Genomic DNA, 23,481 nt, shown 5'->3' on the forward strand with positions numbered 1-23,481 from the left:
ATGGTCCCCGCATGGCTATGACAGATGTGTAAAGAGGTGTTTTTGCTCTGTTAATAATAGGGCATGTCCCCAAATCTATCTTTGGCGTTATGTTTTATCAACATGAGAAAGGATTTGAGTGTAATGTGTTTTTAGCACAATTAAAAATAGACCCAAAAAAGTTTGAGTAAAAAAAAAAAAAAAAAAGTTTGTTGTTCATGTGGCAACAAGTTGGTCCACTTTTAAAAAGCTCTGAAACAAAACAGACACCTGATGCCGGGAAGTGGATTCACAAGGTTAAGAAATTTTTGGAACAGGACGAGAAAAAACAAGATTAGACTGCAGCAGAGGTTCCAAAACATTCTTGGTTCACAGAGCCCTTCTTATCTCAAGAATTGTTTTCACAGTGCGCTTAGGACGCAAGAAATAGATCCAAACACCTTAATAGGTATTTATATTCTAAAAAATAAGTAGCTCTTTGAAAAAAAAGAATACACAGCAATTAATAGAAAAAATAACCCCAGTTCCTTACTTACAGAATGTGGGCATCTGCTGGGCACTGTACAACTTCTAAGATTGGACACTGCCCCTCGTTTCCTTTCCATATTGATTTTGCACTCACTTAACACAAATACTATGCGGAACCTAGCTTTACAGACATATGACATCATCGAAAGGAGTGTAGCACCACCTACTGTTGAAACTGTGAACTACCCTGAACTAGTAATTCACAAGGAGTCTGACAGAGCCCAAGTGTTTCTGCATTTCCCTTGAAATTTTAAAAATGCTTCCTGGTACCAGGGTGGGCTCCCCAGGATGCCTCGGTCTGCCCTCTGGAAAGCCCTGGACTGTAGCTGTGTGGGCACTTAAAGGTGTACAAAGACCAAAAGAACTTTAAAACAAGCGATTAGCCTAATTAAATAACAATTACTTTGAGTCTGTCCTTGGGGCCTGAAAGGAAAAAGATTGATCTGTACTTGGAAGGGACAGAAGCTTTAACAGAAGAAAAGTCATGCCTCTGAGCAAGTAGCGCTTAAAGTGGAAGAAAGAAGTTTTTACACGATAAGTATCTGTTTCTATTTTATTTGTGTTCACTGGTTTCCATGATCTGTGGGAAGTCTCTAGGGTTGACCGTGATGAAGGTGGAGTGAGGAAAATGTGAGAATGGGTGGGAGAAAAGGGCTGTCAGGTGTCAAAGTAGAAAAGAGGGAGGGTTACAGCGCAACCGAGGAGCAGAAGACACACCACTGAGGCTAGGCTAACAATAAAGGGAAGAGACAAGATAACGCTTAAAACATGGAACACAAGCCAAGGCGACAAGACATCCCTCCTCTAGCCTTCTGAATGCTCTCCAGCATTTCACTGTGTCCTGCGGCCCCGTAAGATAAACGCAGAAACGTGAACTCAGCGGGGCAGAGGCCGGAAGGATACACTTCCTGTGAGTAAGAGTGGGGAAGGCCGATTCTACTGAAATATTGACAACCCAGATTCTGATTTATGAGAAAAGTCTCAGCACCTCTACTCACCTAAAAATGGTGGTGGTGGGTCTGGGTAACAGGGAAGGAAAGAGTTGTCCTGTACTCGGTAAGAGCTTGTGGGCTTAAGAAACAGACCCACATACAGATGGTGGTTTTTCTAAAATGCCGGACCATCTGGGGCAACTTTTAGCTGATTTAGCATAGGCAGCACCTGTGCCACCAGAGCGCTTCTTGGAAATGCAGAATCTTGGGCCCTCCCTGAGATCTATGGAATCGTACTCTGCATTTCAATGAGAGCCCCCAGTGAATTGTATGCATATTAACGTCTGAAGAGTAGAAGCTTTTAAAAATATCTTGGCCCTGGTCTCACCTTCCCAGAGATTCTGTCTCACTTGGTTTTTGATTATTGATGATTCTAATATGCGCTGGCATTTGAGAATCACGGCCTTGGCAGCGTACAACTGGCAGTGATTAGAACAAATCGTGGCATGTTCAGTGATGAAATGGGCATCCAGGAAGTACTGCTGGACACAGAAAGGAGAGGGGCCAGCTGGGCTTGGGGCTGAGCAGAGCTTCCCCCAGGAGGTGATAATGTTGGAAGCACTCTTAAAGGAGCAGCAGGTGTGAGCGCACACCGCAGAGGGAGAATTAGCAGGACTTCCCAATTTATTAGATGCAGAGAAGTTCGAAGAGTCGGGGATTTCAAGATTGGACAGTTAGGAGAGTGGAAGTGTCGCTATTCCTGGCACAGGAAATGTAAAGATACATGTGTTCTTGTCAAGGGGGGGATGGGAAGAGTATTTGATATTACACGAAATCCACCCCGGTTATCTTTGGTTTCTGTAAACTTAATAGGAAAGTAAGGAGGAAGCATCATCATCTCACATTTGCAGAAAACCCTTGCCAGCTTTGCATAATGTAGCAATTCCTTGATGGTGATTCATATATAATCTAAGATTAAGTTCAATAAGAAAAGAAGAACACAGGTAGACGGAGATTAGATTTTGATGACGGGCACTCATTAACACAAAGATGAATATATTTAAAACCGCAGAACTTTTTGCACAGTTTCAGGCAAAAGGTTTGCACATGATCATACAACAGCCCATAGCAACGTTGATTTCCCTTGTCTCCTGCATTTTATCCTTTACAATGCTCTCCTTCCTATGCTCTCCTTCTACACAATGGATACAGAAGACAAATCTCCATTAGAAGCCTTTGAGGTACTTCTATTTTTAGTAGCATACCAGGAGATCTGTTTTTAGGAACGTGACAAACTGTCTATTTTCATAGATATTTTCTGATGTTACCTTTTTGGAAGTTGATGAGGATTTTCTCTTGTGGAATTTTCCCAAAAAACAGATACGCTGTGCTTTTTTAAACATCATGAAAACGGGGGTTCTATTTGAGGCTCTATCGCACAGGTCTTCCTAACACGCCTTCCTCTTGAGTCTTTAAAATTAATGTCTACCCAATTCAACAAAGCCACTTATCTCAGGATAATCAGCCGGTAATGTTTTAACGGCCCATGAAAATGAAAGTTGTCAGGCACACACACCTTTAAAATTAGGAATGAACAATTATTTGTTCCTATAATCACATGATCTGAATTGGGTACACATGAAGCAATATTATATTCACTCTGGAAGACCATTTAAAAGATGCTATTATTAAAATATTGCTTTCTTGTATTCCAATTTTTTTTTCTGAAAAGAGCGTAAGTTTAAGAGTAGAAACCTCACTGTGCTAATTTGAAGGGGGATTCAGAGAGTCATTTAATCACTGTCACTTCAAACAGCAGCAGCAGATTAAAACATCAATATCGTCACAGCCAGCATGTCCTGAGCCCTACTCCGCTCAGTGCTTCAGGTATCTTTATCTCATTGGGTCCTCACAGCAACACTAATGCTGAGGTAAGATTTATAGCCCCGTTTTACAGATGAGTAAACCAAGGCTCAGAGCACTCAAATATTTCCTCCTAAGCGCTCAGCCTACTAGACTTTGCACTCAGCTTCTGTCTCACCTTGTAACTGCTCTGTTATATTCCTTCCCCGGGATCTCCACTCCTTCACAGAGCCATTGCAAGGCACAGATTAAAAAAACATTTCCAGAACATGCTTTGGCATTCAGAGATAGCATGTGGCTCAAAGCCACAAATACCTGCTGGGAACCTGCTGTGTAAAACCCAAGGGGAGATAGAAAAAAAAAAAAATTAAGACTAGTATTAAAGAGCTACCCAAATATGTTTGCATTACCACTATGAACATTCCTTTTACTTTTTCTGGAATACATCAGTGATATTCAAAATAGTTACATGTGCGCATTTTAAAATTAGATATGCAATTAGCAGTCTTTTTGGTCATCATGATGAAAATGTGTCTTTGCTTTTTATTTCCCTTGATAACCTCTAAACTTCTATTCTGGTTCAATGCCCTGCAATAATCTTTTCTCCCTGAGTCAGGACAAGCGCCTTGGGCACATCTTTCTTCTTCATCATTTAAATTTAATGCTCAGTCATTTAACATTTTTATATTTCAATTGGTTAGTATATTTAAGAGACCATGCACTGGCTGGTTGAATGTACCTTAAAAAAAAAAAAAGTTTTAAAAAGTAACTTCCTGACTGCCAATATTGGCAGTAATCCTCATTATGTTTCCACTGCCGCCAACTGATTTCCCTTTCTTAATGGCAAAGGCTCCAGTTTGCTATTTGATGCTAAGAAGATGTCCCGTGTGACAGCAATTCCCTCAGTCTTCAACGTTCCCTCTCTGCACAGTTGCTCATGTGGAGAGCAGAACCGTTAGAAGGTCTGACCTTGGTCATAAACCCAAAGGCAACGGTTGGATTGCCCGGTCACAAAAGCAGAGTAAAATTTAGAAAGGCAAAGAAAAAGAAGGTCCCAATCCCAAATCCTCCAACTTCCATGTCATTATGTCTGTGGAATCCTATATCCTCCTGCTTGTAATGCAATTTGTGGAACAAAATGGAGGGATCAAGGTGAATAAAAGAGAGTTAAGGATTCAGATCCTTTTTGTTCACACTGATCTATATTACCTTCATGCTCCACAAACCGAACAGTTCTAGAGGTTGTTGGAAAGTTATAGACACTCTGCATGTTCATTATAAAAATCCCCGCCCATCTCTACTACAGACATTGCTAAGTATTTATTTACTGATTACCTTAACTTGTTTGTACTATTATTAAACAATACAGATGCTTGGTTTGCACCAGAATGTTTTCGGTTTTTGTCGTATTATGGGTCCACCATAGGAGATGGCAATATAAATACGCAAAATGCCAACATTCCAATGAACATTTCTTTTCATATCAAAATCTTTAATTATCATCATCCTTAATTAATCGAATAATCCTTAATTATCAAATAAACTTTATTCCAAAAATCAGATAAATATCCCTGACTTATTGGTAATCAACAGTCAAAAGATACATAAACCACTGATTTTTTTTAATCTCCAATGATTTGAGTGACAGTAATTTAAATATGAGAAGCCAAGAATATATTGTCACCAGAATTATAAGTTTAAACTTAAGAAGGCCTTATCTCTCCCATCAAAATGAAAGGATGTCTTCCTTATGCTCTACCCTCTTTTATCAAAAATAAACAAGATTTTTTGATAGGAGTTTTCCCTTTGATAACCTTCATCAAATCTGACATTATGTTTAGATGTTAATGTGTCACCGGAATCGAAAGAAGGCATCTTCTGTTGTGTAGATGTGGGCTGCTGGTAGCAAATTCCATCTTCCTATAAGCTTTTATGTTGTCAATTATTACAATGACCATGTAATAGAATCCTCATGAGCATGCTAAATATATCGGTATTCTTTGCAAACCTATCTTTCCATCTGGAATTAGAGAAGAGATTGAAAGAAAATACAGAACTCCCCTAAGACAAAGAGATTTTTTTCTTATTGCTCTTTTGATAAATAAGTAGAAGGGATAGATATTCTCAAAGGTCAAGGTGAGGAATCAAATTTGAAATTACGTGACCTGGAATAGAGAAAAGCAGCATGCCACAATATTTCTCCAGGAAAATAGTTACGGTTTCTTCCAGTTTTCCATTCACGGAGAATACATACACACACACACAAGAAAAGAGAGGCATCTTAAAAGATTAAAATGTATAGATGTGTGAACTATATGAATAAATATTTGAGGTGAATTGGTATGTTTCAGAAGACCCGAAGGCAGTAATGGGGCATAACAAAAAGCTTGAAATATCAGTGTGAATGTGGGATTTAATGGTGACTAGAGGACACTGAGATTGGAGTTAAGAAGGCAGTTGAAGACGTTATCTCAGCTAAGACATTTTTGAATAGATCTGAAGAGAAAATGCTTTTCATTCATTCGACAATTATGCACTGGAGAGTGTTAAGTTAATAGCCGAGGAGGCTGCGTGTGTCTGCGCCCCAGCTGCACTGTGACCACCTGCGTAATACTGGGCAAGTTATTTAACCTCCCTGCACCCCATTTCTTCTGCTGCTACATGAGGGAGTAAGAAAGTTACTGAGGTGAGGATTTAATAAATTAATACACAAAAAGAGCTGAGAACAGGGTCTGGCATATCATACTCACAAAGGGAAGCCCGTCTAAGAAGGGAAGGCCCCCTGTAATCAGGTGTGCCCTCAAAGAACGGGAACAGCGAAGGGAAGGAAGAACCAAAGGTGCCCTGGGGATTGTTCCCCTAATGTTCAGACTCCTTCCGTGAAATCAAGTATGATGGGCCAGAAGATGGGGCCAAGCAGCTAAGGCAGCTGCAGATGTGACTCATAACGGCAATTCAGAGAACTACGCATATATAAAAATATGGTCTTCCTTATTATCCCAACCAAACTAAAAATAAAATGTGCACTACTCTTCACGCTGTTTGATGACCCTGGTAAATTTTGTAGATCCTTCTATTAAGGCTATTTATTATCTCATTTTAAAACATCATCACCTGGGGCGCCTGGGTGGCTCAGTGGGTTAAAGCCTCTGCCTTTAGCTCAGGTCATGATCTCAGGGTCCTGGGATCGAGCCCCACATCGGGCTCTCTGCTAAGCGGGGAGCCTGCTTCCCTTCCTCTCTCTCTGCCTGCCTCTCTGCCTACTTGTGATCTCTGTCTGTCAAATAAATAAATAAAATCTTAAAAAAAAAAAAAGTCATCACTTTACACCACAATTTGGAATTAATATTATTTAAATGGCTATGAAATGTTAAGGGTCTAATTAGGTCTCATCATTTTTCTCAATATAAACTTGAATGCATCCAACAATGCAAAAAATTACTATTGCACTTAGGGTATACTCATGTTTTAAGTTGGAGTAATCATAATTAAGTTGTTAGGTTGGAATTAATATCATAATCTCCTTATATTATTGAACCAAAGTTTTGCTGAGGGAAAAATCGTTCCTGACTTAATTTCTTACCCTGAATGCTTCACCTTTTTAAGAGTGAAATAATTAATTCTTTGTTTAAAGTTCAACTTTGACCTTTCATATTGAACAGTGTTTTATATTGGGTCCCAGGGCTCCTTTTTCAATTAGTACTTTAGATATTGAATTTGAATCTTTTCACATACTCATATCTTTGTAAACTCTGCAAGACCCTAGAGTACATGTTTTATTCATCTATGTATCCTTAAAAGTGCTTGGCACAGATATGCACCTTGGAAACAGCCAAATATTACTTGAATTAAGCTGCAATGACTAAAGAGATAAAAACCTGCCATGTAGTCTAGAAGTGTTTCGCAGTTTATTGGTGCGCATAGTTTGATATGGATATCGCTGATAGTGCTTTGTGTCATTGGGTTGACAAGTGAACATCTAAAGTCTTTAAAGTTCAAGGATATATTAGGTAGTAAACATATAAACCAAATTTATTATGTCTTTCCATGGAAGCTACCTCTGGAAATTTCACATCAAGATGACACAAGTATTTTATGGTACAATAGGAAAAAGCTCGAGCTACCTTAGTGCAAACCAGAGAAACTGAAGACAATACAGTTGTATGTGCATAAATAAGAAAGATAAAAAGAAAACATACAGGAAATAATATCATATTGTAAAAGTTCATTCTTTTAAGACTTTTACAAATGAAAACCAGACAACATTTAGGGTGTCAGTTTAAGGAAGTTTGAAGCAAAATGGGGGAAAGTAAGAGCTGGCCAATAGAAAGCACATTTTTCTTAAAATTCCTAGGAAGTTACATTGTGTAGACAATTCGAGTGTGTGGTAAAAAAGAAAGCATTTAAGACCTGAAAATGTTGATTGCCATGATTCACACACACACAAAAATCAACTATGGAGAAAAATGTGATGATACAGGGAGAGAAAAAATCTATATAATGACTAATTCTTTTCTTTATCAACTATATAGTCTCCCAATCAACATATTTTGAGTTCAGGGGAAAATAATCATTTCTGGAAAATAATCTCATCTTAACTCTTTCTATCATTTATATACAAGTACAATTCAGAAGAGAACCTGGGAAGAGAAGATGCCAAAAAATTCTGCTTTAATGTACAGTTAAGCAAAATTTTAGCATGCTTTATTGTTTTCTTTCCACGAATTGTAAAGCATAAGACTCTGGCCCATTTCCTTACTTAATCTACAGTCTAGAGCTTCTTCTCCTGCCCTCCTCCACCCCCAGTAAGGGTAACTACCCCCTGGAAAGCAAACTTCCCTTTTAGAAATCAAGCAAGGCAGAATGGACTATAAAAAATTACCTTCTTATTCTATTGTAGCTGTTTTCACCCACTTTTATTGAGAAATAATTGACATATATCACTATGTAAGTTTAAGGTGTAAAGTATGATGGTCTAATTTACATATATTGTAAATTATTATTGCTACATTTGGTTCGGCTAGCATCTACCTTCTCATACAGATATAATAAAAAGGAAGAAAAAAATTCTCTGTAATGAGATAATTTATATCTTTTTTAACATTTTATTTTAAGATTTTATTTACTTATTTGTCAGTGTGAGAGGGAGAGAGCAAGGCAAGGGGAACAGCACGCAATGGGAGAAGCAGACTCCCTGCTGAGCAAGGAGCCCGATGCGGGGCTCCATCTCAGGACCCTGAGATCACGACCTGAGCAGAAGGCAGATGCTGAGCCGACTGAGCCACCTAGGCACCTCAAGACAATTTATATCTTGAGTATTCTATCCATCTTCCCAACTACGGTTATTATGTAAAAAGAATAAAAAGGGAGGAGCTATTTACCTTGTGCAAAAGCTCTGATCTTGGTGATCACAGACTCACCTGCCTCTTAAAGGAAAATGCTTTTAAAACACAATCAAGAAAATTAAGTGACTTGGTCAAACTCGAATGGCAGTATTTTAGTCCATTTTCTCTCCCTTTCGACAGTCTAGATATCAACTTACTAGAGTTTTAGAATGATAGTGCCACAGTTGGAACTTTACTACAATGGCAAACCATCAGGTAATTTCTAAGGAAAGGGAGGGGAGGGTGCAGGATGGGGAGAGACAGAATAGAAAATACAACACAAAAGAAATTACTCCCTGGCAAGCAAAGGTACTCCGGAAAATTTGTAATGAGATAAAGAGCAATGGTAATGTTTTCTTACACTTTTACCAGGTGCTACGATTTATGAAGCGCTCTTGCAAAAAAGTGTTCCTTGGATGACCACACAAGTCCTCCATTTGAGCAGGACTAAATCCTTTCGGGTGTGAGAAAACATTCCCAGAGGGGTTAAGAGACCACTGTCACCACGTGCAAGTGCCAAAGCTGGGGCCAAAGTCCAGCTTTTTTGATATATCTGAGTCTAATACTCTTGCCTTACACTACATTATTAAGATATTAGAGTAGCAGAAAGTATTTTAGACATGGTGCGCAAATGAAACCATAGCATAAAGGCTTAGGAGTCAGAGCCCTAGAAGAGTCCTCCAATTCATGCACTAACTTACTGTGAGAACATTTTCCCCAGCCTGGCCATTCAGATCATTCACATTTCTTTTCATTGAGGTTGTTTCATTGGTCGCTTAAAGGAAGGGAGGATGGGGGAGGGGAAGAAAAGAAAAAGAAAAGGGAACTGTTCAAATCCTAAACTTACAAACTGGTTCCCAAGCGAAAAAACTAGTAAGTGAATGAGCTCATAATATTCTCTCCCAGGATCAGTTGTCAGAACTTAAGAGTAGGCTGCAGAATTCCCTTTGGTCATCATTTATTGAATACATATAGGATGCTCGAGATTTAAGAATTTGAACAAGAAACAGTCCCTCTCTCAAGGAAACTACTTGTTTTATAAAAATATAACTTTAACTTTTTAGATCTTAAGAGTCAATATAAGAATATTATAGCCAATATATTTCTTACATCTTTTTTTTTTAATAATTCATTTATTTATTTGACAGACAGATCACAAGTAGGCAGAAAGGCAGGCAGAGAGACAGCAGGAAGCAGGCTCCCCGCTGAGCAGAGAGCCCAATACGGGGCTTGATCCCAGGACGCTAGGACCATGACCTGAGCTGAAGGCAGGGGCTTAGCCCACTGAGCCACCCAGGCACCCCTATGTCTTACTTCTGAAGAAAAATCCATTTTGGGAAAAGTCCATTAGCTAGTGAGAATTTTTTTTTTTTTAAATTTCTGCCATTTCAGTCATCCTGTCTCAAAGGTCTGCATTCATCTGTTGATATTTCCTTCCAAAGTGTATGTGTCAGAGTGAGAGGGAAATAAGAGAGGGGGGCACAGGGAGCATGTGTGTAGGTATGTATGGGTATGTGTCCTTAGATTTGGCAATTACTAAAGAGATCACACCATAAGGCAAAAAGGTAAGATTGTTACCGGTGAGTTACGGCGCCTTACTAAATCAACTTTTGACTGGGTATCTGGCTCTCAGCTTGATTTACCACTGGCTTTTTGAAAATGAAAACGTTAGACTAAGCAGGAGCTGAGACTAATGTCGTAGTCTGCCAAAGACCTTGGACTTCCAGAGTCAAGCTAAAGGCAGTAAACAATGCCTTTTTGGGGAAATAACTTCATGCAGTGAATAAACCAAAAGGCAGTTGTTTAATTGATAAATCCCAAATGAATAATAACATCTATTACAGTTTGTATCATTTGTGCCAATAGAATTTACAAATATCTTAGCCTGGGGTCTGATATAATAAATACAACGAATCCAGAAACGTTTGTAATCGTTGTGGGGAGTGCTGTTTGGCTGTATGCTCTGGTATGAATTAGCATAGACACTGGAGCTCAGCAGATCTTGGTATCCTTCCTGGTCATGCCCTAAACTTTGGGTAAGGTACCTAATCTCCCCGACCTCAGTTTCTCTGGAAAAAACAAACAAAAAAACTGGAGAAAATAAAGGTTAGCTCCTGGAGTCACGAGAATTAACTGACGTAACATACAACACTCTCTTGCGGTACATGACACACAGTAAGTGCTGGTCAAAGGTGTGTTCTACACCCTTTCCTGGGATTCTTGAGGGGCCACATTCAATTTGGGTCTACCTTGAATTCCGAAGATAAAGAACTACCCTGCCTTGTTTTCTACAGTTGCTGAAACAAATCACCACACACTTAGTGGCTTAAAACAGTACAAACTTAGTATCTGACAATTCTGGAGGTCAGAAGTCTGAAATGGGTTCTACTGGGCTAAAATCAAGGTGTCTACAAGATGTCCTTCTGGAGGCTATAGGAAAGAATCCGTTTCCTTGACTTTTGGGGCTTCTAGAGGTTGCCTGTATTCCTTGGTTCAGAGTCTTCTTCTCCTTCTTCAAAGTCAGCAACCCATTTTTTTCAAACCTCTGTCTCTCTGTCTCTCTGTCTCTCTGTCTCTCTCTCACACACACTGACCTCTATGCATCATCCCATCTCCATCTGACTCCCACTCTCCCCTTTCCCTTATAAGGACCCTGGTGATTACATTAGGCTCCCCTGGGTAACCTAGAGTCATCTCCCTATCTAAAAACCTTTATCTTCATCACATCTGTAAAATCCTTTTGCCAGGAAATGTAACTTCCTCACTAGTTCCAGAAATTAGGACGTAGACATCTTTGGGAGAGCTATTATTCTTCCTACCACAACTATTATAGCACAGAAGTTTTGTTCATTTTATAGTTACTCTGGTACTTCTGACATTAAATTCAAGGTATTGAGTGTAAAAGATAAATGTCAAGGGAATTAATAAATTTCTCCTGAGTTTAGATTTAAAATTCTTTTGCTTTTAGCACTTTGTCAGAAGTTCTCCTCCACATAACACAAGGTCTGTTTCAATGGTTATTAAATCTAACAAAAGATAAAAGACTGAATTGAGTGGGGTTATGTGGAATCTCTGCAAATGCAGAATCTGTATGGTATTATTTGAATGTATTTTAAAAGTTACAAGGTACACAAATGAGAAAAAAATGGAAGCGTAGAAAGATGATGGACTACAGATGGATAGATAGATAGACAAACAGACAGAATTCAATCAGTGGTTCTCAATAGAGGCATTTAGTCCCCCAGTGGACATATGACAACATCTGAAGACACTCTTTGGTTGTCATAACTTGAAAAGTCCTGTAGGTATCTAGTGGGTAGGGGCCAGAAATGCTGCTAAACATTCTATAATGCATAAGATAGGTCCCACTATAAAGAGTTACTCAGCCCAAAATGTTAGTAGTGCAGAGGTTGAAAATCCTGAATTAGATAGATCTTTGTAATTCAGCACTTGAAATATTGTTGGAGGGGGTGCCCGGGTGGCTCAGTCGGTTAAGCATCCTAACTGTTGATTTCGGCTCAGGGTCGTCAGATCAAGCCCTGACTCGGGCTCCACACTCAATGGGGAGCCTGCTTCTTTCGCTCTGTTCCTCTCTCTCTGCCCCTCCCCTCTCTAAAATAAGTTGATTAACTAATTAATTAAAATATGGTTTGGTACAGAGTAATCCTTAAATGGATGTTCATAGGCCTGAATGTAAACACTCAGAGATAATATTCATGTTATGGTTAACAGAATACTGACTCAAATGCTGCTCTTGCTGGTGGTATAATGCTAAGAAATTAGTTAACTCGTAGCTTGCCTCAGTTTCCTCATCTTTTAAGAGGAAATATGAAGAGTTTCATGATAAGTAACAATTTATTTGATCTATGTAATGAGGTCAGCACATTTCCTGTTCCACAGAATAAGCTTAATAGATGTCTCCCATTATTTTTTTTCCCAAATCCCAGTCAGACCAGTTGCCAAATTGATGAATCCTATAGGAGAATGCTTTAAAGATAAAGTATTTTCACTGTTATAGAAATCAACCAAATTATTTATACTGAATAGGACAATATAATTTTTCAGGTCATCATGGAAGGCAACATAGTATACTTGAAAAAGAATGTGGGATATGGAGGCAGCTTGATCCTAAGTTTTGTTAGAGGAAAAGAGATTTTCTAGATTCTTTTCGAGCCCATTTAATGTATTAAGAGATAGTCTACCCAACTAGAACAAAACTCACAAATTCCATTTATATATATAGTCACCAAAAATTATCGGTGCCAGGCTCCAGGCTGCGGGTCATGTTTCCACTCCCATCATCTAACTGACTTTATAGTAGGAATTGGCTCTTCCTCCCACTGAAATCTGTTTGGTGGGGAATTCCTAAAACCAAGGGAGGATTTCACAGTCCCAGCCATTAAACACAGAAACAGACAGTCCTGTGTGTGTCTGAAGTCCTTTCTACGACCTTGAGATTACATATCTGAAAGCCCTGGGGGAAGAGTGGCAAGTTTGTGGGTTAAAGGTGAAAGTAGACTGGTTTTTGTCCATTTCCTTTTGAGGCAACCATGTGGTGAAGGGGCAGCCCCGTTTTGCTCCCAGGAGACCACCCAGGCTTCTCCACGGCAAGAAAGGGGTAGATGATGCCATAGATGGTACCTATCAAAGACAAAGCTGCCCTGTAGCCAGGCCCACAGGAGCCAAGAGCAATGGAAGTCAGAGGCTGATGTCCCGGGGGTTTCTGATGACAATGAGGCAGGCAGGATGGAGATACGCAGCTTTGATCTTGGGGAACAGAGATCATGTTTCCACCTGCCAAAAAGCACAGATGCCACTGAGGAAAGTAGCGGATGACAGATCTTGTCTAGAAACCAGTGGGCTAGAGGGCAAGACAAGGACTGCCCTTAATTCCAAAGCCCCCAAATTTCCCTCTAACTCAGGCCATGTGAGTCTCTTCTCTTTATATACCCAGATGGTATGTTGGACTGGGTCAGGGGCAAAAGGAGAAAGCGGAAGCCAGAAAGACTGAGATTTATCTAAATGAGTTATCTAAAGAGACTCTGTTATTGAATCAGGTAGACGTTATTGGATTGCATTAAATTATTGACTCGATGTGCAACCTAATATTGAGTTCCTAATACTCAATGGGATTAGAGCTTAAGGGATAAACTATAAAAAAAAAAATAAGGAAGTTGCATCTTCCCTTGCACATCTGAGTGCAGTGTGCGCAAATACGTGGCCAGCAACTCAAGGGAAGGCGTGTTTCTATTTTAGCTGACTTTATTGCTTTTATTACCCCAGGCACATTCTCAAAGCCTCCTCTGATTTTCTCCCACACTGAGTCTGGAAACCATGCTACGTGCTCATGCTGGATGCTCAGTCATTTTTCTCCCATCAGTAATGTTACCCTCTCCAAGAAGTCTTCATAAACCCTCAAAGGGCTGATATATTCTCTGACTCTCCCTTTGTGCAATTTACAAGTGGTTTCTATGCCATTCTCTGGCTCTTTACTTACCTTATTATTCCTAATACTTAATAAGAGTACTCAAGTGTCTAATTTCTGCTTTTATTCTGAGTCAGTTCTTCCAAGCCTAAACTTCAAGTTTGCAGAAGGCAAGTGTAGTGTTTTTTTAATTCACTGTCTCATGCAGCTGTCCAGGCCCATACATGTTTTTCAATGGTCTTGGTTCATAAAGTTAAATTAGTTTTATTATGGAACAATGTTTCTGTGAAATGGAGTATTTTCCATTCATCATCTATTAGTTTTGGCAACAGAAGGATATTTGAAATATAGCTCAATATATCTTGAAGCTTCTTCACCATTAACAGGTGACTTCTGTCGAAGACTCAGTGGACATACAATGGTTAATGTATTTGCTGGATTTCTAATTTGTCTATTCTCTTCAATAAACTAAATAAAGCTGGCTTTATTATTGTATTAGTATTTTTATTGCTTATTAAAGAAGTGTTTTTAGATCTGAGGCAATAACTTGGATTCCTCCCTCAGACTGCTCAGATTAAATCATGTGCCTAATGTTTGGTTGTGACTGCCAAGTGATCTGGAACCTTCAGGAATGTAGAATCTTGGTACATAGAGTTATACTAAAATCAAGTGAGACAGGAGATGGAGGACACTAAGATTTATTGATTGCTTTCTATGTGTCAAAAACCCTCACTGATTATTGATTATTTTGTCCAATTTTATCTTTATAACACTCATTCATTCATTCTTTAAAACCATTCATTATTGAGGACCTATAATGGGCCAGTATGTCAGGTGCTGAGAATACAGAAATGAACCAGACAGTTTGGGTACTTTCCTTCATGAAACTTCCAATGAAGCTATTTGCTGAGTGAAACATGGAAATAAGCCATCAAAGAGATAGACTCCACCAATGGCTAAGTGGGGAATAAATCAAGAATGTATAGCAAAGGAATCTAACTTAGACTAATAGCTTACTTAGGGAAGGCTTTCCTGAGGAAATAGAGAGTATGCAGATCTGATATATGAGTGGGATCACCCGGGTGAAAGTTGTTCAGAAGGACTTTATGCCAAGGGGACCATATGCAGAGGGTGAGATATGAAAGAGACTAATGCATCCTTTAGAAACTATAGTAAGCAGAGTATGCTGAAATAAGGACTATCAGGGAGAGAGTGGAGGCTGAGGAGGCTAGCAAGGGGGCAGAGACCACGGTGGACTTTGGAGGTCATGTTAAGGAGTGAAGATGAGCACTTTTATCCTGAGAGTAAAGAGAAAACCCTGCAGGATTTAATTAGAAGAGAAATGGCATCCTCAGCGGTGGTATTATTACTGTTTAAGTCGGGCTAGTTACAACAAGGAAAATAGGCTGAGAGGAAGCAAGACAGGGTGTGTTTTAGGAGAGCCTCATTGCAACAGACCAGGGAGAAATGGCAGGGACTTGGACTGGGGTGGTGGAAAGGAAAACAAGTAGGTGAGTCAAGATAGATGTAAGAGGTAGAACTGACAGGAGGTTGGTGTCTTAATGAAGTGGATGATGGAGGCAGAGGGGAGGATCTAGGATGACTCTGGTGGCCTTCACAGAGACGGGACATACAGAGGAGGAGCAGGTTTGGAGAGAAGGTGATGAAGTCAATTTAGAAGTCTGAGTGTAAGCTGTCCAAGAGACTCTCCTGGAAATCAAATGCATCTTTGACTCTGGATCTTGAGAAAATGGTCTTCCCTGGGGTCATCTATAGATTTGAGCATCCAGGGCACAGAGATAATATTCAAACACAGGAAAATAGAGAGATGATCTCATCAGGGGAGAACATGAGAAATGAGGAAAGACAAGGACCTAAGACATTGGCCTAACGGTGACCAACTTTTAAGGGACAAGTAGAGGAGAAATAACTGGCAAAGTCGATTATTCTGAGTTCTACCTTAGAGATGACAGAATGAAACTAAGCTAATTAATTTAGCTAATTAGCAGGAAAGTCAGAATTCAGACCCAAATCTTTCCACCTTCTGAATACTTCATGTTTATGATGTGAGGATGATTCATTGAAGCATTTCTCTGAGTTAGGCCTCCGGTGAGGCATTTTACATTCATTATTTTATTAATTTTCAGAGCGATGTCCTCATAAACTCAGTATGGTTGTTATTCCTATCATAGAGATAAGAAAACTGAGAACACGGAGAAATTAACTAAGGTCCCCAAAGTTACACAGCTGGTAGCTAGCAAGCATTTCCATCCATCTCTCTCTCTCTCTCTTTTAAGATCTTATGTTTTTTAAGTGATCTCTACTCCCAACATGGGACTCAAACTTACAACTCTGAGATCGAGAGTCTCGTGCTCTACCAACTGAGCCAGGTACCCCATGCCCATTTCTTTCTCTTACCCTAGTCCGTGTTCTTAACTATTGTGATTGTACTAGTTAAGGCAGCGGTTCTCACACTTGAACACTCATCAGAATTACCTAGAAGACTTCTTAAAACGCAGATTCCTGGGGGCTCCTGGTTGGCTCAGTCAGTTAAGTGCCTGCCCTTGGCTCAGGTCATGATCCCAGGTCCTGGGATTGAGCCCTACATCCAGCTCCCTGCTCAGCGGGGAGTCTGCTTCTCCCTCTCCCTCTGCTGCTCTTCCTGCTCATTCTCTCTCTATCTCAAACAAATAAATAATATGTTAAAACAAGCAAACAAACCCAAATATTGGGATTGCTGGAAGGTCCCCCCCCTTGAGGTTCTTATTATGAAGGTGGGAAGGGCCTGAGAATTTGCCCCATTTCTAACTAGTTCCAGCAACCTGCCCCAGTAATGTGCTGCCACCGGCGTTTTCACTTGCGAAGCAATCATCAGACATTAAGTTAGTTAACGTATACTAGATCATTAGCATTCAAATACTGCATATTAAAATATACAACATAAAATTTTATTGAAAGATACTTTTATTTACCTGGCCCTGTAATCTCAAAACAGAATCTACTTTTAATTCCTGCCCTGTACTCCAAGCAAGGTTGAGGGTCTTCCTTGTACAAACTCTACCCAACAAGCTCTTCACAATCTTCACAATATTACGTATCATGCATTGTAGATATAGATCTAGATAGATAGATAGATAGATCTCTTTCAGTGAAGCCTCAGTTTGTCCTAACTTGATTATAGACTTATTTTCTTAATTTAAAATAATGTTCAATCTAGTTAACAAAATTGTGTTCTCTCTCTCTCTGCTGTCACTCCAGTTTCTCCAGTTCAGTCCCTTTTCAGACACCTTTTCACTACTGCTCTTGGGCTGCCGTATGATGTGTCTGACTGTCATCCTTTACCTTTCACAAATGGCCACATAGCCTCGGCACTACGCTCTATAAGCATATTCGCCATAATCTAATTTTTTTTTTTTTTTACCTCAGCAAAAAAATCCCATAAACCTTTTGGGCCATGGTGGGTCGTCCCCCAGGTGTGTCATGGAGGTAAGCTTTGGTTTAGACTCTGTTTTCTGTCTCAGGGATGCATATGCTAAGAAGACTCAGTTTGATCACTGACTCAGCGACTCAGTGACACACGGGTAATGGGAGGCATAGGGCGGCATCAGCTTGTAAAAATCAGCACGGTTAGTGTTATACCTTTGAAGTGGAGTCCAAATCCAGTTGAGAGCTGGGACAAAAAGGCGGTAAAAACAGCCTGGCACTGCTCTGGCGTGACCCTCCGCAGGGCTGTGTCTGCAACCCCAAGTCCCCGTATTTATTTGTCAATGTGTTGCACTTGGAAATAACAATAAATCAACAGAAAAGCAAGCAAAGACCACCAGCTCCTTCTGGAACACTACAGGTACAGTAGTAAAAAGTCCTGCCAGCCCCGGATGAGATGTGACTTTCTGAGGAAAGTGGATAATTTTTACTTGATGGTGAATCGTTAAAAGTGAGCCAGATGATTAAACTTAATGGAACAGCCACATTAAACTGAAATTAGTAAAAACATGCCTCGGGCAGCCTGCAACCTTTTATTTGTTGTTGTTTAACTTCTGCCTTTTACAGTGGTCATGATGAATGAGATCACAAAGGAAAAAATCCAATTAAAATCTAAGTGCTCAATAAACCCCTAATGTCTGGTTGCCACCGCCACTTTCTCTAGCACTCATGTCTTCTGTTTCCTCTTCTCCCCAAGAAGACAGAAAAGAAGTGGCCCCAGGGGAGTTCAGCAGAAGGAGAAAGAACACACAAAGGCTTCTGGAGGCTTCTGCTCTCCGCACTCTCTCAGACGCAGGCATTGCACTTCGAGGGGGATGAGGTTAAATTGTTTTATTATCAGACAACGCCTGGGTAAAGAGATGCATTTTCCCACTAGGTTTCAAATACTGATAAATCAGAATGGGGATCTGGAGAGCACTCCTGTTCATACTCTTAGTTGGTGTCTCCACTGCCCTTTCATACCATCTCGGGTGTGTGTTCTATAAGTCATCGGAATGGTGTCTCCTGACATCTAAAAATAAGTTTCTGATTACTTTTACCTGAATAAATCTTGTGGCCAGATGTGGTATTCACCTACTAAGTGGGCAACAATTACATACTGAGAGTGATGAGAGACCCAGCCGAGGGAAGTCTACAATCTAGCGGGAGGCAGAAGACTATTCATCACGTGGAAAGACAGCACTTGCCACCCAGGAGAAGAATACTAGCTTTTGATGACAGATTTTGCCTTAGAGATACCATGTGTTTGTAAAATTGGGTTTTCAAAGTCCTTACAACAAAGTTCTCAAAGTCAAAATAAGAATCAGAACACACTTATTATGAATGGGGAGATAACAGGAATCGTATCTTAAAATGTGCTTTTACTGCATGTTTACATAGGAGTTAATATTGTACATGGTCTCTAATTAGATCTTCCTGATAGCCTTGTCCTGTGCTTCTATTATCCTCATTTTATTGATAAGGATCTTGGCTCAGGGAGGCTAATTGGCTCTGCTATGATCTGACACGTGTGAGGGAGACCGAATGAACACAGCCCCTATTTGGGACTCTGGTGCTGTGCCCCCCACCCTCTGCCAGGTTTGCTAACCATGGTTGCCCGGAAGCCAGATCCAATGGGCAGTGATGTTGGTTTCATTACTCATGAGTTAATGAAATCGCTTTTTAAGAGCTCTCTTCAGTCATTAGAATTTGACAATGGAGAGTTAAACTTTCCCCAGTGGCTCTTTCTGTGTAATCACGGTTTCAACATTTCCTTAGCATATCACATTACACAAATCATGGAGTCCTCTTTTGTTTTACATTTCTTAACTGCGTTCGTCTCACTTCTAAGCAATTCCCTCCCTGTTCCCATTTATCTTCCATTATTTCTGCCAAATTGCTTTCAAGGCTACTAATTGTACGAATAATATTCTCTTCCTCAAACTCTGCTTTTAACTAGCATTAGCTGTGTGGCGTTGGATACCGTTTCCCGATCTCTAAAAACAGGGAGGTTGCACTGAAGAATCTATAAGGCCTTTTCTTGTGCTCAAGTTCTAAGCTTCTGACTGTCACACAAGGTGTACGGTTTTTGAAAACAGTACATAAACTGGAGTCTTGACTCAGTGATGATGGATTCAGTTAGCTCATCGTCCCCAAAGTGTGTTTCTTGAAAAACTGTCCTCGGGAATTCCCACATCCAGAAGGATTCTTCACACAAGAATGTTCAGGGAAGTTAGATTAAATAAAATCAAGTAGTTTTGAACTGTAGGCATTCACAGCCTTTAATATGTTAATGTACACTGGGTGACACCCCCAGAAAAAGACAGAAGATGAAGTATTTCCAAAACTGATGGGAGCACAGAACCCCTCTTCCTTAGCACTTTATAAAAATAAAATTCATGAGAGACACTTTCAGAAAGGCTGGATTCGCTTATTTTCAAAGTCCTTCTTTGGCTTGAGAGTCTATTTTCAAATGTGCTTGAAGAGGCTACTTCACGCATTTCATGTAGTGTTAATCACTGGGACACCAAGTTGGCTTAGCCATTGCTAGCTACTACTGCCATTCTTGTTGTAATGTGGCCCATATTCTGTCTAGACAGAGATGAAAGAAGGTTTAAGGACTAGCTAACTTCCCAATAAACTATCTCCTCTCTGTGTAGCTGATGCTTATAATTAGGATTTTAAAATCGTTCTCTTCCATTTTCACTTCTGCAAATTTGTGGATAGGGTTCACTTATCTGAAGACCTAAGATAATTCCTAAGAAAATTCCTTCTAAACTTTTTCTGAGATGGGACAAAGGGAACCAAGGACACTGCAGGAACTCAGTGCTCTAGAAACCATCTCTGAGAGAGGCAACCTGGGCACTTCATCAAAGTTAGAGTCATTATCTTCGTTTCAATGGTATATTAACATTTCCTTAATTCCACCTTTAACCCAGATGCATTTCACTGACAGTTTTACCAGAGCCTCTGCTTGATGATCGTCAGGGAACACACTGCCTCATAATGGAGACCATTCCACCTCAGTCTGGCTCCAGTTTTTAGAAGATCGTCAACTATATTCAATGAAATTCTGAGTAGTAAATATTCTTGTTCTCAGTGACCTTGTAAATTGCCTAGCCAAGGGATTTTTTTCAAGGCACTCTTCCTAACAATACAATATATCTCAAATGCTTTGAGTTGAATTTCATAAGTAATTAAATAAATATTATATCTTCACAGAAAAGTGATTATAAACGCCATCACATAAGACTCAAGGAGGGACGCCTGAGTGGTTCAGTCATTAAGCATCTGCCTTTGGCTCAGGTCATGATCCCAGGGACCTGGGATTGAGCCCCACATTGGGCTCTCTGCTCAGTGGGCAGCCTGTTTCTCCCTCTCCCACTCCCCCTGCGTGTGCTCTCTCTCTAGCTGTGTCTTTTTCTGTCAAATAAACAAATAAAATCTTTAAAAAAAAAAAAAAGATTCAAGAAGACTGGGTGGTTCCCTAAATTTACCAAGATAGGAACATACAGAGGTAGAATGTACTCAGGTCTCTGTTTCAATAACCAAACCCCTTTTCTCAATAGCATACCACTTCTCTTGTATGTCCAGACACATGAAAGAGAGGAGGAGAGTGGATTTGTAAAATCTGAATGCTGCCAGGAAAATAGTGAAACTATTCCAGCCAACTTAATGTGTCCTTGGGCATCTTGCTATTACTCTGGCTTTTAGAATTCCCTTTTCTAAAACAAGGATTACAAATTTTCTATAAGATCTGTCCCAGTTTTGGAAATTCCCGTGATTGGAAGGAAACATTCATTAATGAATGGCATTACTATTGAGAATTTAATTGAGAAAAACAAAACAAAACAAAACCCAAACCCGCATCCCTCAGAAAGGATTGAATGAAAGTTGACGTAGCGAGCAAGCATCATAATGATAAACAGTTTAGAATCACATGCTTGACTTTTACTTTCTTTAATTTTTTTTTTTCTACACTAGTTACATTCAGACCAGGATAGAGGAGATGGATCACTTAAATATATCCTTTCAGGAGATGGAGCAGGAGATCTCTTCATTATCAATGAAAACACAGGGGATATACAGGCCACCAAGAGGCTGGACAGGGAAGAAAAACCTGTTTACATCCTTCGAGCTCAAGCTATAAACAGAAGGACAGGGAGGCCAGTGGAGCCTGAATCCGAATTCATCATCAAGATCCATGACATCAACGACAATGAACCAATATTTACCAAGGATGTTTACACGGCCACTGTTCCCGAAATGTCTGATGTTGGTGAGTGAGATCCGATTTCAACCATACAATGTTTCTCCTCTAGTACATCAACTGAGTAAAGGATCCTAAGAGTGAAATTTACTAAGTTGAGTGAATTTAGATGCTAAATTCTTAAGCTATCCTATTTCAAAAATTTCCTTCATGACCTTTTTCTAAGTGCACCTGCATTTCCTAATATTACTCTAGCCCCATTTTATCATTATCTTTAAGAAAACAGTATTTCCTATAATGATGAAGGGATGAAAAATGGCAGGCAAGAACAGGAGGAAGAAAGAGACATCACCTCAACCACTTCCTGCCCTGGCTGAGAGAAGCAGCCCTCTCCACCTCTCTTAGCATATATTGGTACTGGGCCTGAAGTGAGGATCTTCCCATTGTAAAACAAAAGCCTGAATTTACATCCAGACTGAAGAGTAATGACATTTGCTTTAATTAACTATGTATTTGGGAAAGAGACCCAAAGAAAATTAAAAAAAAAAAAAAATCTTTAAAACAATGTGCAGATGATGATGTCTAGGGGTTATATCTTTTACTAAGTGATGGAAATTAATGTCATTATTCATGACATTAATATGATGAATTAATATTTTGTGCACAATTCTACTAGAAATTTTAAAGTTAACAAGTATGGCTTTAATTTGCTTAAATTGGGAGAAGGTTAACAGAATTTAAATTTTAAAAGGTCATACTGACATCACACTTAGCTACATTAAAATACTTCATGGGATCCAGTGACAACTTTTAAGCTACTTGTGTAAAGGGTTATTTTTATTTTTATTCAGTGTCAACTTCAGAAGGGCTAAATTACATAATAATAACTTTTCTATAATCCTGTGAGTCAGATATCAGAAACGTTTTAGGTCACAGTTCCAAGACTTGGAAAAACCTAATCCATGGAAATGATTGTAAACCCTCTAAATCTTTCTCATCAAGAAGTCGCTCATCTCATTACTTAAAGCCACTCAGTTTTGTTAGAAAAACCACAAACCATCAGCAAAGCAAGAGAGAGGGATTAGAATTTTAAAAGGAAGATTTGTTAGGAAAAAAATTTCTTTCTTCCACATACTAAAAGGCAGGAAGAATTAATGAAGCACCTCTCACACAGTTGCACCAGCCAGGAAAACAGTTTCCAGAAAACAAAACTTGACATGCAAGGTGTCACTGCACAACTATAGGAGGTGCTATTCACTTTCAAAGCCATGATAGAATTAATATGTATTACAAATATTTGGGGATAGCTAGAAGTAACAGGTCTTGAAGAAGGGAAGACTTTCTCATTTGTACACAGGCACAGTTATGTTCATATTAACCATTATCATGAATCAACACATCATTGTGATGATATAAAAAGGTATCTTGAGGTGCCTGGGTGGCTCAGAGGGTTAAGCCTCTGCCTTTGGCTCAGGTCATGATCTCAGAGTCCTAGGATCAAGCCTCGCATCGGGCTCTCTGCTCGGCAAGGGGTCTGCTTCCCCCTCCCTTTCTGCCTGCCTCTCTGCCTACTTGTGATCTCTCTCTCTCTCTCTCTCTCTGTCAAATAAATAAATAAAATTTTTTTAAGGCATCTTAAAGAAATTACATCATGATTGTGGGACAGCAGGATGGTATAAATGGGCTTTGGTGTCAAGC

General features: G+C 39.6%; 1 protein-coding gene across 3 annotated transcripts in view; it reads left to right on the forward strand.

Annotated features, from left to right (window-relative positions):
• The window catches only part of CDH6 (cadherin 6), a 124,606-nt gene that overhangs the window by 71,446 nt on the left and 29,679 nt on the right, over window positions 1–23,481 (forward strand). For 2 of the 3 annotated variants that reach the window (XM_059173708.1, XM_059173706.1), the window contains exon 3: window positions 21,558–21,852. In XM_059173708.1, coding sequence (XP_059029691.1) covers window positions 21,558–21,852 — 295 coding nt within the window. Of the gene's footprint in view, window positions 1–17,576; window positions 17,598–21,557; window positions 21,853–23,481 lie in introns of those variants that run through there. The other variant, XM_059173707.1, reaches the window with a different exon arrangement.

The sequence above is a fragment of the Mustela lutreola genome, chromosome 5 (assembly GCF_030435805.1).
Source record: "Mustela lutreola isolate mMusLut2 chromosome 5, mMusLut2.pri, whole genome shotgun sequence".
In the NCBI taxonomy this organism is placed as follows: Eukaryota; Metazoa; Chordata; class Mammalia; order Carnivora; family Mustelidae; genus Mustela; species Mustela lutreola.